The 14,917-nt window shown below is 41.1% G+C and overlaps 1 protein-coding gene across 1 annotated transcript in view; it reads left to right on the top strand.

Moving 5' to 3' along the window:
• The window catches only part of LOC140728447 (probable aminopeptidase NPEPL1), a 50,688-nt gene that overhangs the window by 2,063 nt on the left and 33,708 nt on the right, over positions 1 to 14,917 (top strand). The window contains exons 2-4 of the mRNA XM_073047181.1: positions 1,939 to 2,124; positions 4,070 to 4,240; positions 5,518 to 5,607. Of these exons, the coding sequence (XP_072903282.1) occupies positions 1,939 to 2,124; positions 4,070 to 4,240; positions 5,518 to 5,607 (447 nt within the window). The remainder of the gene's footprint in view (positions 1 to 1,938; positions 2,125 to 4,069; positions 4,241 to 5,517; positions 5,608 to 14,917) is intronic.

Genomic DNA, 14,917 nt, shown 5'->3' with positions numbered 1-14,917 from the left:
GCAGTTGATAGATTCTTGATTGGTCAGGGCATGAAAGGATACAGGGAGAATGAGGAGATTGAGGCTGAGGGATGAAAAGGCGGAGCTGACTCGATGGGCCAAGTGGCCTAATTCTGCTCCTATATTTTATGGTCTTATGCTGCCTGACCCAACAAGTATCTCCAGCAATTTCTGTTTTTATTCCAGAGCAGAATATGGGACACAGTAGGAAGATGGATGGAAGAGGCCAGGGAGAATAGTTTATGTAAATACTTTGAATTCTCTTCTCCAGATGTATACAGACTCTAAATGTTTTGTACCTGATTATATCCTTGTACCTTATTGTCTGCCTGCACTGTACTTTCTCTGTAACTTAATTCTACATTCCTAGTTGGGATTGAAGGAAAACTAACCTGTGGGAGTTGAGATTATTGCTCTGCTTTCACCATTGGCATTACTGCTACCATCACCCTTCATTGGTGTGGTGGCAATGAGTGAAGCAACGTATCTTCAGAAATGAATCCTTTTCTGTGCAATAGTTCATTTACTTGGATAACAAGAGAGAAACCATTTATTTAGACTATGTTTGGTCTGTTAATTCTTAGCCCAAAAACATTTTGATTTAAGTTTAACATAAAATTTCAAATAAAACCATATTTATGTGCTTAATGAGATCAATGATTGCAATTGATCCATTATGAAATCTTCTACTCTGACTGCATCTCCTCCATGATCTCCATCAGCATAGGTGCGTCACAAGGCTGTGTGCTTTGCTCTCTACTCTATTCACTTTATACTTACGATTGTGTGACTAAGGCCATAGTCAAGTTTGCTGATGTCTCCACTGTCGTAGATCAAATTAATAGTGGACAAGTCAGCATATAGGAAAGAGATTGAAAACCTGGGTGAATGGTGCCATGGCAACAACCTCTTGCTCAATATTAGTAAGACCAAGGAGCTTTTATTGACTTCAGGAGGAGGAGAGCAGAGGTCCATGATCCTATCCTCAGAGGATCAGAGACGGAGATGGTCAGCACCTTTAAATTTCTCTGTGATATTATTTCGGAGGACTTGTCCTGGGCCCAGCACATAAGCGCCTCTACTTCCTTAGGAGTTTGCAAAGATTTGGCATGACAGCCAAAACGTTGACAAACTTAAATAGATGAGTGGTGGAGAGTATATTGACTGGCTGTATTACAGCCTGGTATGGAAACACCAAGGCCATTGAATGGGAAACCCTACAAAAAGCAGTGAATTTGGCCCAGTCCATCATGGGTAAAGCCTTCTTCACCATTGAGCACATCTACATGAAATATTGTTGCAGGAAAGTGGGAATCCCCACCACGCAGGTCATGCTCTGTTTTTGCTGCTGCCATCAAGAAGGTTTAGGAGCGTCAGGACACGCATCACCAGGTCCAGGAACAGTTATTACCCCTCAACACCAGGCTCTTGAACCAAAGGGGATAATTTCATTCAACTTCACTTGCCCCATCATTGAAATGTTCCTACAACCTATGGATTTATTTTCAAGGATTCTTCATCTCATGTTATCAATATTTATTTATTATTATAATTAATTATTTTTGTGTTCACACACTGGTTGAGCACCCAAATTGCTATGATCTTTCTTTGATTCTATTATTGTTATTATTCTATTAAGGATTTATTGAGTATGCCCACATATTCAGGGTTGTATATAGTGATGCGTGCGTACGTGTACACACACACACACACACACACACACACACACACACACACACACACACACACACACACACACACACACACACACACACACACACACACACACACACACACACACACACACACACACACACACACACACACACACTCTCTCTCTTTGATAATAAATTTACTTTGAGTTTGCTAAGTTTAGATGTCATTTTCCTCTGCATAGAGCCAAATAAGCCCTGGAATAATGCTCAGTTTGTTGTTCAGGTCTGGCAGACAGCGCTGAAAACATTGAATCCAAATCCTACGGCTACTTGCTCTCTTTGGCTCAATTATGCTCTGGTGGCAGCACTCCGGTCCAAAGTCAGTCGCCACAACAGTCCATCTTCAGCTCACTTTCTCACACGATTGATTAGCAGTTCCTTGACTCGAAGAACCAACCAGTGCATTGTGGTGAGTGATCTTTTTGTCCCTCGTTTATATAAGCATCATCCTGTTATTTGTGAATTTTCTTTTCTCATTGTTCATGTTTATTTTCAAAAGGCTAATTAAAGTTAATGCTGATCATTTATGATAAGTTACTGGCAATTTTTTTCTGTATGGGCAATCCCATTTTTTTTGGAGGGAGGCGATGTTGCCTTCCTAGAAAATGGTTCTTATTGTAATTTTCTGAAATTGTAATATGTGTCTTCTGTGCATGTGTTAAGAAATTTGAATTGAAAAGGTCGTTTGTTTATTTTTCACATATAAATTTTGTAAGAGTGCATTTGTATTCTATATCTCAGATTATTTTCTAGTGGTCATTTGTGAATTCAGCAAGGGTGAATTTCCATTATCCAAACTTCTGTAACGGGGTCAGCGTTGGGAAGCGCATTCACCTGTACAGTTATTCGACTGACTTGACATGATTTTCAAAAGCAATGGAAATTTTCAGAAAAAGCTGTACAAAATAGTTTTCCTTTATTTACGTGACAGCTTCCCAAAAAGTCAATTGAGTTGATGTCCTGTTGTCTATTTGAGTGGGATTGTGGTATTAAAGAAAAGACCTTTATTAGTGTTATACATTTGCATCCCTTTCACGACATCTCAATGGGTTTATGAGCCAGTGAAATATGTTAGTGGCATGATTATTGTTGTAATGTGATCAATTTTTGTATAACAAGATTCCCAAAAAAGCATTTTAGTGCAAAAATTAGAATTGATACAGTTGAGCTGACAGATTAGATGACAGTGACTAGAACTTACTGGAAAAGTATGGAGATGGTATTTCACTTCTGACTTCATAAAAATTACTTTAAATATTTGGCTGAAATCTATTGGTGGTATCTTGAAAAGAATACCATAAAACGATATTTAATGGAATCAAGGATATGGAATAGGTGGAGGGAAAATGATTCTGAGGTGGTAGGTCACCTATGATTTTACTAAATGGTAGAGGCATAGGGTGGAATGTCCTACTATTTAATATTTCTTGAGGAAAATATGCTGATTTTTAATACTAAAATGTAAATAGTTTTGTTTTTGTAGCAATGACAATTCAACAACTAAAATTCAGTGCTGCCTGTGACAAGAAAAAAAAGCTAAAATTGCCAGGAAAATCAACTGTATCTAAACATCACGTCGAAGGAACTAATGTGCTTTTTCATACAGAATAATAATACTGTTGAAGCAGATGATAGTATCTGTAGTTTTGGTGTGCTCTGGGATACGTAAAATACAACCGCTATTAATTATTTTCCTCTTAAGCTTATTAAGTATTTGTTAGGGGTTTGCATACATGACATAATATTATCTGATATTTGCTTGCATTTCATTACCAAAACTTAAAATTAATATTATTAGAGACTTGAGTCATTGTTTTGCAAGTCATCTGCTTTCAATTGAAATATCTTTTTTTCTCAACATTATATACCTGGGGCAAAGCCTATTTGCTAAATTGTATATCAGAGTATTAGCTGATGTTATAAAGAGGACAAACATGATGGAGTCTCGTAGGTTGAATATTAATAATTAAAGACATTTAATTAAATAATTAAAGCCCAAACATTAAAGATAAGTGAGTCTGTTAAAACGCTTTTAAGATTCGTGCAACGGGAAGAAAACAGAAAAACAATCCAATTAATTGACTTGTATGAACTTTTTTTCGACCATTGAACAACTTCTCTGATGTATGCAACTTTTAATTTGTGGTTAAAAACAGAAATAGAAGCAGTAGTAGGCTCTTTAGCACCACCTGACTACCACAGCATTCTGTCATTTCAAAGCTGATCTTCTGCATTTTCCCGCATTGAACCCTAAAAAATATATAAATTTCTGTCTTAATTTGGATATGATAATGTATCACATTGTTTTTCAAAAGGCTTTTAACTTATTACTATGGTTATAACTTTTATTTCAGTTGGTCTGTGAATATGCAGAGGTTTTTGCCTTAGCATGTGCACTAACGAGAGCGTTTCCTTTGTTCACTCGACGCACTGGAACGCATGAACATGAAGACAAGATGACTGTTACTGTAGAGTTTATTCTAGTGGGAGAAAATACCAAGCCACTCTGTGAATCTGCACTAGAAGTAAGTAATAGCACAATGGTAGGAGATACAAAATGACGTAGTTGCTGATTTAAGATTAGCTTTCTTTGTTACATGTACATCAAAACCTTAAAATATGCAGTGAAGTGCATTGTTTGCTTCAATGGCAGGCACAGTTTGAAGATGCGTTAAGGCAGCCCGCATCCACAACTTAATAACCCTAACCCATGTGTCTTTGGAATGTGGGAGGAAACTGGAGAAGCAAGGGAAAACCCATGTGGTTATGGGGAGAACATACACACTCCATTCAGCCAGCTGCAGGAATTGAACTCCTATCACTGGCACTGTAAAATGTTGTACTAACTGCTGCTCTGCTGTGACACCCATGATGTTTGTTTTTATAGCTTCTAATTCTGTGTGGTTTGACAGTGATATCCAGGGATCTGAACTGAGCTGCAGTTGGTTGCAAAAATTGCCAGTTGCCTTTTACCATCATTGTAATGGATTACTTAAAATAACAGTTGACTGCAAAACCAAATAAGTGAGTTTTATGTTATGGTATACACAGTTTTATCAGCTGAACAAAATCATAGGGACATATTTTACTAAACTATGGAGGATTAATGTTTGCTGCTATGGAGCAAATTGTGGTTGCAGAGACATTTGGAAAGTTATGGTTAGTGTTCTCTTAATACCCTTTAGCCTTTGGTAGCATACTGGAAACCTAGAGGTTTTCCTAATTTTGTTAAAGGTATTTTTAATGGCCCTTTCACATCTTCTTGTGGTTAGTTCTAGTTTCTGTGACATGAGGTATCAAGAAGCTTCTTTCAACTTCCCTTGTGTTTCCTGCTATTTTAGTTTGTCTTGATCACCAGGCTTTTATACTTTCAAGATCATCATCACTATTTTAATTGCCTTTCGATGGTGACTGCAGCAATTTTCATATTACTTGCACAAAATTTAAAAGGGTTTCTCTTTTATTGAACATTAAAGCCTGCTTACCATAAGTTCAATTGTTTTTGTTTTCCTTTTTAACATTTAGTATATGGGATAGTAGTAACTTATGCACAATAGGCCTTTGCTTAATGTTGCATCAAAAATATTGTTTAGATTAGTTGTTCTCCAGTGCCATAAAATAAATTGCAGTGACTTGAACAGCTAGTGACTTTAAAGAATGTTAAGTTGTTTATTTCGTTTTATTCAGAAAAGAGTAGCTTACTACATAGCTTGCAATATTGACAAAATAATCTCATTAGGGTGGAGGTACTGTTAGGTGGTCCTGATAGTTTTCCAGCACTTAACCATTATTTATTTCACAGTGTTTGTTACATGCTGCTGAAGGCATCCGATTAGCAGCTCGTATTGTGGATATGCCGTGCTGTGAGATGAATACCGATGACTTCCTTGAGGTGAGCACTTTCAGTTCTTTAGACAGCGGCATAAACTGATTCAGCTCACTCGCTCCTGTATTTCATACTTGTTATCAGCAATTACATTGGTCAGTTTATTTTTGTCAAAAGTGTATTTTTTCAGAACTGCAGTGGTAAAATAGTGCTTTATGCACTTGTCGCAAATTAAAACATAGGATTGACTTGTTAACTATTTAGCTTTCTAATAGACTGTTAGGGAATATATGGCACAGAAGGGGATGAACTCAGCCATGTTAAACAAGTTGCCAACCTGAGTTGATCCATTTCCCTTTTTTGTAGACTAATTTATGCAAATGTGTTGTTAATGAGACCTTTTGCTATAGGGTTCATATTTATTCAGTTTCAGAAGAGCAGTGCTAGAATGATTTGCTATTTCTCATTTGTGTTCAAAGGTGCTGTAGAAAATGGAGTAGTATCTTTGGGTACATGTTAGAATTTCATTGTTGGCTGATTTAGATAAGATAACTTGATATCTTAACTAGATTAATCATGGAGTTGAATTGGTCAAACACTCCCTAAATATGTAGTCCATGTTATTGAGCTTTCTTTTAGTTGCTTTCAAATGTGTATTAATTTTATTTGATTAAAAATATTGGGAGCTAATAGTAATGCTGAGAAGTAGAGCAAGATCTTGCATTGATATAGTTCCTTTGAACTTGGTTTGATTCGAGAGGGTTGTGAATCTCTGAAATTCTTTGACCAGTTGGGTGTGAAATATAGATTATTGAAGGTATTCAAAAAAGAGTAGTTTTTTCATGTATCTGAAGGGTGTGGAGAACTGTAACTGAATGTATGAGGCCTGGAGCAGATCATTTATGATCATATTGAATGGTGAGCGGCCAGGTGACCTATTCTTCCTAGTTTCATGTGTTCTTAGGCTATTCCAAAGCACAATTAAGAACTTTTGTAATGTAGGAAGCAAGTTAGCTGTATAGTCAAACTCATCTCCACACACAACGTTAAGATAAAAAAACATTAATGTATCATAGAATGCCTACAGCGCAGTAGGAGGCCATTTGGCCCGTTGTGTGTGAAACCCCTTTTTACCAGGTGTTTCTAGAGATGTGGCTCGTTACCCCCTTGCTGACAGCTGCTGGACTCAGTGATGCGAAGACCACCTTTCTCAGACTCCATGCGTCTAGGATCGATAGGACTTAGATCCCATCAAACCTGGGAGTTTGGATGCTTTGTCCACCCGAACCCCAGTCTGAGTGAATACTGGTTAAATGCTGCCCGCTTGCAATTACCCGTCAGCAAGAAATAACAGATCATACACCACATACAATTCTGAAGAAAGTATATTTACAAATTTCAGCTTTATTGAACAGTTAGTAGGAAAAGAAAAAGAAAAAAATTGAAAAGCATCTATTACAGTTAACCCAGTCCAAACAGGCGCACAAATTGGAGCTCATCTTGACGTTGTCTTTAACTCACATGCTGGACCCACAGTCTGTGTGAAGGCACACACCACCTTCCGTTCCGAATATCGCTCGAAATTAATCTTGAACAAATTGGCTCCCGCACGGGAGTTCTGGCCCTTCCTCCCAGAAGCCGTTCATCTGCACCAAGCACCTTGTGCAACAGGGATGACATCCTCCCTCCTGTCTTCTCCCAGCTCTCGCCAAAAAGACCTCGACCCACACCAGTGTCCATCACAGAAACCTCTCCACCCAGCATTCTCTTGAACCTTCTCCCAGTTCCATCATCGTGATTGGATGTCACTACATTCCTAAGCATGAACATCACAACACCTTATTTTTAGCTCAAACCCAAATATGCTGAAAGCAGAACAGACTGCTCTTACAGAACTGCTAAAATGAAATACCTAAAGCATAGCAATGAAAATCTGAACCAGGGTATTACATGTGCATGTCTACAGTACTGTGCAAAAGTCTTGGGCATGTGCAGTATATATAGTTAGGGTGCCTAAGCTTAGGGAGATATGATGTGGTGGCCATTACAGAGACTTGGATGGCTCAGAGACAGGAATGGTTACTTCAAGTGCCAGGCTTTAGATGTTTCAGAAAGGACAGGGAGAGAGGCAAAAGAGGTGGGGGCGTGGCACTGTTGATCAGAGATAATGTCACGGCTGCAGAAAAGGTGGATGCCATGGAGGGATTGTCTGCGGAGTCTCTGTGGGTAGAGGTTAGGAACAGGAAGGGGTCAGTAACTTTACTGGGTGTTTTTTATAGGCCGCCTAATTGTAACAGGGATATCGAGGAGCAGATAAGAAAACAGATCCTAGAAAGGTGTAATAACAACAGAGTTGCCGTGATGGGAGATTTTAATTTGCCAAATATCGATTGGCATCTCCCTAGAGCCCAGGGGTTTAGATGGGGTGGAGTTTGTTAGGTGTGTTCAGGAAGGTTTCTTGACACAATCTGTAGATAACCCTACAAGAGGAGAGGCAGTACTTGATCTGGTATTGGGAAATGAACCTGGTCAGGTGTCAGATCTCTCAGTGGAAGCGCATTTTGGAGATAGTGATCATAATTCCATCTCCTTTACAATAGCATTGGAGAGAGATAGCAACAGACAAGTTTTAAAAAAAAAGTTTTTAATTGGAGTTAGGGGAATTATGAGGCTATCAGGCAGGAAATTGGAGGCTTAAATTGGAAACAGATGTTCTCAGGGAAAAGTATGGAAAAAAATATGGCAAAAATTCAGGGGTTATTTGTGTAGAGCTCTGTATAGGTACGTTCCAATGAGACAGGGAAGTTATGGTAGAGCACAGGAACCGTGGTGTACAAAGGCTGTAATAAATCTAGTCAAGAATCAAAGAAAAGCTACAAAAGGTTCAGAGAGCTAGGTAATGTTAGAGATCTAGAAGATTATAAGGCTACTAGGAAGGAGCTTAAGAAGGAAATTAGGAGAGCCAGAAGGGGCCATGGGAAGGCCTTGGCGGGCAGAACTAAGGAAAAGAAACTAAGAACCACGGCATTCTACAAGTGTGTGAAAAGCAAGAGGATAAGACGTGAAAGAATAGGACCTATCAAATGTGACAGTGGGAAAGTGTGTATGGAACCAGAGGAAATAGCAGAGGTACTTAATACTTCAGTATTCACTATGGAAAAGGATCTTAGTGATTGTAGTGACAACTTGCAGCAGACTGAAAAGCTTGAGCATGTAGATATTAAGAGAGAGGATGTACTGAAGCTTTTGGAAAGCATCAAGTTGGATAAGTTGCCGGAACCGGATGAAGTGTACCCCAGACTACTGTGGGAGGCAAGGGAGGAGATTGCTGAGCCTCTGGCGATGATCTTTGCATCATCAATGGGGACGGGAGAGGTTCCAGAGGATTGGAGGGTTGTGGATGTTGTTCCTTTATTCAAGAAAGGGAGTAGAGATAGCCCAAGAAATTATAGACCAGTGAGTCTTACCTCTGTGGTTGGTAAGTTGATGGAGAAGATCCTGAGAGGCAGGATTTATGAACATTTGGAGAGGTATAATATGATTAGGAGTAGTCAGCATGGCTTTGTCAAGGGCAGGTCGTGCCTTATGAGCCTGATTGAATTTTTTTGAGGATGTGACTAAACCCAGTTCTGAAGGTAGAACAGTAGATGTAGTGTATATGGACTTCAGCACGGCATTTGATAAGGTACCCAATGCAAGGCTTATTGAGAAAGTAAGGAGGCATGGGATCCAAGGGAACATTGCTTTGTGGATCCAGAACTGGCTAGCCCACAGAAGGCAAAGTGTGGTTGTAGACGGGTCATATTCTGCATGGAGGTCGGTCACCAGTGGAGTGCCTCAGGGATCTGTTCTGGGACCCTTCATGATTTTTATAAATGACTTGGATGAGGAAGTGGAGGGATGGGTTAGTAAGTTTGCTGATGACACAAAGGTTGGAGGTGTTGTGGATAGTGTAGAGGACTGTCAGAGGTTACAGTGGGACATTGTTCATCAATCGTGGAATGGAATTTAGGAGCCGAGAGGTAATGTTGCAGCTATCCAGGACCCTGGTCCGACCCGGTTTGGAGTACTGTGCTCATTTCTGGTCGCCTCACTACAGGAAGGATGTGGAAGCCATAGAAAGGGTGCAGAGGAGATTTACAAGGATGTTGCCTGGATTGGGGAGCATGCCATATGAGAATAGGTTGAGTGAACTCGGCCTTTTCTCCTTGGAGCAACGGGGGATGAGAGGTGACCTGATAGAGGTGTATAAGATGATGAGAGGCATTGATCATGTGGATAGTCAGAGGCTTTTTCCCAGGGCTGAAATAGCTAACACGAGAGGGCACAGTTTTAAGGTACATGGAAGTAGGTACAGAGGAGATATCAGGGGTAAGTTTTTTACACAGAGAGTGGTGAGTGCGTGGAATGGGCTGCCAGCGACGGTGGTGGAGGCGGATACGATAAGGTCTTTTAAGAGACTCCAGGACAAGTATATGGAGCTCAGAAAAATAGAGGGCTGTGGGTAACCCTAGGTAATTTCTCAGTTAAGAACATGTTCAGCACAGCTTTGTGGCCCAAAGGCCCTGTATTGTGCTGTAGGTTTTCAATGTTTGTATGTTTCTTGAACTCAATTCTTTGACAATTAATGGCGAATATACCATATGGCTGCTTTACCATTCCATCAGTCTGTGTAAGTCACTTTCAGGGAGCTATGGACTTGAATCCTAAGGTTCCTCTGCACGTCAACACTGTTAAGGGTCTTGGCAAACAGTACATGCTTGATCTCCCAAAGTGCAGCACTTCAAATTTGGCTGGGTTAAACTCCATCTGTCATTTCTTGGCCCATATCTGCAACTGATCTGTGTCTTGCTGTGTCCTTTGTCAGTCTTTTACATTATCCACTACATCACCAATCTTTGTACCGTCTGCAAGCTTTCTAACCTACTCATCTATGTTTTCATCCAAATCATTTATGTAAATTGTGAACAGCAGAGGGTCCCAGTATGGATCCCTGCAGTGAATCACCAGTCATGGATTTCCAACCACAATAAGCCCCATACATCACTATCATCTCTATTGCGGCAAGCCAACTCTGAATCCAAATGGTCAGTTCGCTGTAGATCTCATGCATTTTAATGGATGAGCCTTCCACGATGAACCCTTTCAGGCACCTTCCTAAAATCCATGTCGAGGACATCCACAACTCTGATCCTTGAACCTTGATCACCTCCGCGAAAAAGTCATGTTAGGAAGCGATGACTTGTCCCATTCAAAGTCATAGTGAGTGTTCCGAATTAGGCTATTGTTTTCCAATTGCTCATAAATCCAATCCCTGGGAATCCTCTCTAGTAACTGCCCTCCCTCTAACATGAGAATCACCAGTTCCAGGATTATTCCATTCTTGCATTATGGAACACCATTAGCTCTTTGCCAGTCTGCTGAGACCTCACCTGCTTCACTCTTAATTTGTACCCTTTCAGCACCCTTTGTATTGATGAAGACAGACACAAAGAATCTTTTAGTACCTTATTGGTAGTCTCAGCATCCAGGTACAATTTACCATTTTTGTACTTAATAGGCCTCATTTCTCCACTTTTTTGTTGTTAAGTTTCTAGAAAATTTATGCCAATGGGTTTAAAAATATTGAGTAGCATATTAGGAAGATTTCCTTGTTTTTCAAAAGTGTGGCTACCATGTTTATCTGATAGGACAGGTCTTGATTTAAACAGTAAAATGTTGTCCTTGTTTGTCACATGTACATTGAAACGTTCAGTGAAATGAGTTGTTTGCGTTAATGACCAACACAGTCCAGGGATGTGCTGAGGCCAGCCCACAAAGTTGCCATTGTTGGATCCGACTGTTTGTCATTTTCTTTGCTTGTAATCATTACACGCATAGGTTTAATATATCTCTTGTGGCTACACAAAGTATAATTCTGGAAAGCCACATACACAAAATGCTTGGAAGAACTCAGCAGGTCAGGCTGAATTGCTCCAGCATATTGTGTGTGTTGCTTTGGCTTTCCAGCATCTGCAGAATTTCTTGTTTGGAATTCTGGAAATCTCTGGAAGCTCTGCATTGAGTGAATAAGTGTTTTTGTCATTGGTTAACTTTTTACTGCGGTATTGACTAAGAACTTTCTAATTGGATTATTGTCATGAAGTAGAATGGAATTTTCCTCGTCTTTATTCTTGAATTGTAACTTTCCCTGTCACTGTCCACTCCGTTTCCTCTGTTCTATCAACTCTTAACAAAACAACCGTGAAGGAACAAGTTTTGTGCCTTGTTCCCGACTTCTAAAAGAGACTTGGATTTAAACACCAGAATCCAACAATTTAGGTGGAGTTGGTAGGATATTCTGAAGTTAAAAATTTGTTATGCTTGAAGACAAAAAAGGGAAATTTTTAGCACACAACAAAAGGAGTAAGAACTTCCTCTTCTTCAGGTGTCTGAGGGGAAAAAAGAAGTTCGGGTTTTGAATATCAGATGGAAATCAGAACTGAGGACTGCTGCATTGCTATTTAATAGAGAAACATCAGTGAAAATTTTGGTTACAATCTATTTGGTCCTAACTATTTGGTTGCATAGTGATCTGTTTTTGGTACCTGGTGAAAATAGTGGTTGTGCAATCTGTTTTCTCGTGATCTATTTGGTTGCTGGATGAATCAACGGTTGTTGAATCAACCTATTTGGTTGTGATCTGTTTGGTATTTGATTATCTATTAATATTTTGAGAACGCGGTTAAAGTGATTAAAGTACATCAAGACAATGGCAAAGTTCTGGCAGCCAACCAGAAAAGGCCCCTTTTATTCCCACTCGCTGCCTCCTGCCTATCAGGCATTCCTCTATCTGTACTAGTATATTTCCAGTAACACCACAGGATTTTATGTGAGGCACCTTATCCAATGCATTATGAAAATCTTAAGTAAATGACATTGACTGCCTCTCTTTTGTCCGCCCTGCTTGTTACTACTTCAAAGAATTCTAACAAATTTGTCAGGCAAGATTTCCCTTTACAGAAGCCATGCTGACTTTGACTCAGTTTATCATTAATCTCCAAGTACCCTGAAACCCCATCCTTAATGATGGATTCCAACACTCTCCCAATAACTGCCTTCCTCTCTTCTGAAAGAGTGGGTGACATTTGCAATTTTCCAGTCATCCAGGATCAAGTAATTCTTGAAAGATCATCAGTCTGTCTGGTCCAGACCTTTCGGTTTGCCTAGTACTTTTTCCTTTGTAATAGCAATGGCACTCACTCCTACTCCCTGCCGTTCACGGACTTCTGGCATGCAGCTAATATCTTCCACAGTGAAGACTGAAGTTTATCTGCCATTTCTTTGTCCCTCATTACTACCTCACCAGCATCATTTTCCAGTGGTCCAATATCAACTCTCATCTCCATTTTATTCTTTATATAACTGAATAGACTTTATTAAGAAAAAAAGGCATGTATTTGGGGGAAAAAAAGGCTGCTATTGATTTAGAGATAAAGCCGTGTTGTCAATTTGATTGAACATGTAAGTGATTGAAACAGTTGGAAGTGAGTAAAGCCTTTTACTAATCGAAAGAAACATGAAACTTGTGATTTAAGCTACAAAAACAGCATGATAGAGACAGTAAAAACTCTGAAGAGCAAATCTTTGCACTAATTGAACTGTGGCATCTGTTAGTCTCGCGAGACCATGGACCTGCGCCTGGAAAGTCTTGCTTCAGTCTGTGTTGGTACAGCAGCATCTGTTGTGGCTGTAGAGGCCCACCCGGGAGTGACAGTCTCGGCTGCAGCGACTGCACCTGAAGGTGCTGACCTCCAGTGTTGTCTTGCTGCTGTTTTTTCGGCGAGTGCACTTTTCTTCGGCAGCAAGCCTCAGCTTCTCTTCTCCTCTTTTTCGAACTCTGCGCAGTTTCAGCCTCCAGTGAGAGCAGTCGCTTGCAATGTCCTCCCACCTCTCGATGGTCATATTCAGTGACTTCATGTCTCTCTTGCAGACATCTTTGAAACGCAGATGGGCCGCCCTTGTGCTCTCTTGCCGGAGGCCAGTTCCCCGTACAGCAGGTCTTTCGGGATCCTCCCGTCTGACGTGTGGTGTACCCTGGCCCAGCCAGCGGAGACGGTGTTGTTGGAGCAGGGTGAAGAGGCTTGGTATCTGGGCACGGGCCAGGACCTCATTGTTGGTGACTCGGTCAGTCCACTTGATGTCCAGGATGTGTTTCAGGCTGCGAAGGTGGAAGGCGTTGAGACACCGCTCTTGTCTGGAGTAGAGGCTGCAGGTCTCGCTGCCATAAAGCAGTGTGCTGAGGATGCAGGCCCTGTAGACTGCAACCTTGCTGTGCATCGTCAGCTTTCTGTTCTCCCAGACTCTTTGTCAGCTTGGTGAATGTTGAGGCTGCTCGGCCGATCCGTCTGTTGATCTCGGGGTCTAAGGAGAGACTGTCCGTGATGGTGGAGCCATGGTGAACTACCTCCAGCTCGTAGTTGTTGATGGTAATGCTAGGGGGGTGCTCAATGCCTTGGCCCAACACGTTGGTCTTCTTCAGGCTGATGGTCAAGCTGAAGTCCTGACAGGCTCTTGAGAAGCTGTCCACGAGGCGTTGCAGTTGCTCTTCAGAGTGTGTTGCCAGTGCCATGTCGTCTGCAAACACCATGTCCCTGATGAGTACTTCACAAACCTTGGTTTTCACCCTCAGCCAGGACAGACTGAACAGCCTCCCGTCCGATCTGGTGTGGAGATAGATAACATCAGCTGATGTTCCAAAGGCATGCTTCAGCGTGGCTGTGAAGAAGATGCCGAACAAGGTGGGAGCAAGCACACAGTCCTGCTTCACACCGCTGCGGATGTTGAAGGCCTCCGAAGAAGAGCCGTCAAACTGAACGATGCCCTTCATGTCTGTGTGGAATGACTGAACTATCCTGAGGAGTCTCGAGGTCAACCAATTACAGCTCACATTGAACTGTCTTCCTATATGGTGCCACCATCCGAACCCTGGAGAGTTATAGCCTACATCGGACAGTCACCGACACCATCTGAACTCAGATTACAGGATGGACATGACATGGACTCTACAATGCGATTCAAGTTAGATAAGATTGACAGCTATGTCTTGGAGCACAGCTTGCTCCAATAAAGAACTTCCTTCTTTCCTTTGGCTGTCCATTGATTTTTGATGATGTATGGATGTCTGCAGTATGATGTATGCAGTTGCCCATGCTGCAAGTCTCCCCTCTCCATGCCACCGATGTTGTCCAAGGGAAGGGCAATAGGACCCATCGAACTTGGTACCGGTGTCGTCGCAAAGCAATGTGTGGTTAAGTGCCTTGCTCAAGGACACAACGCGCTGCCTCAGCTGAGGCTCGAACTAACGACCTTCAGATCACTAGACCGACGCCTTAAC

This window comes from Hemitrygon akajei, chromosome 1 (assembly GCF_048418815.1).
Source record: "Hemitrygon akajei chromosome 1, sHemAka1.3, whole genome shotgun sequence".
NCBI classification, from domain to species: Eukaryota; Metazoa; Chordata; class Chondrichthyes; order Myliobatiformes; family Dasyatidae; genus Hemitrygon; species Hemitrygon akajei.
The sequence above is the reverse complement of the archived record's forward strand: the minus strand, read 5'-3'. Positions and strand labels throughout refer to the sequence as shown.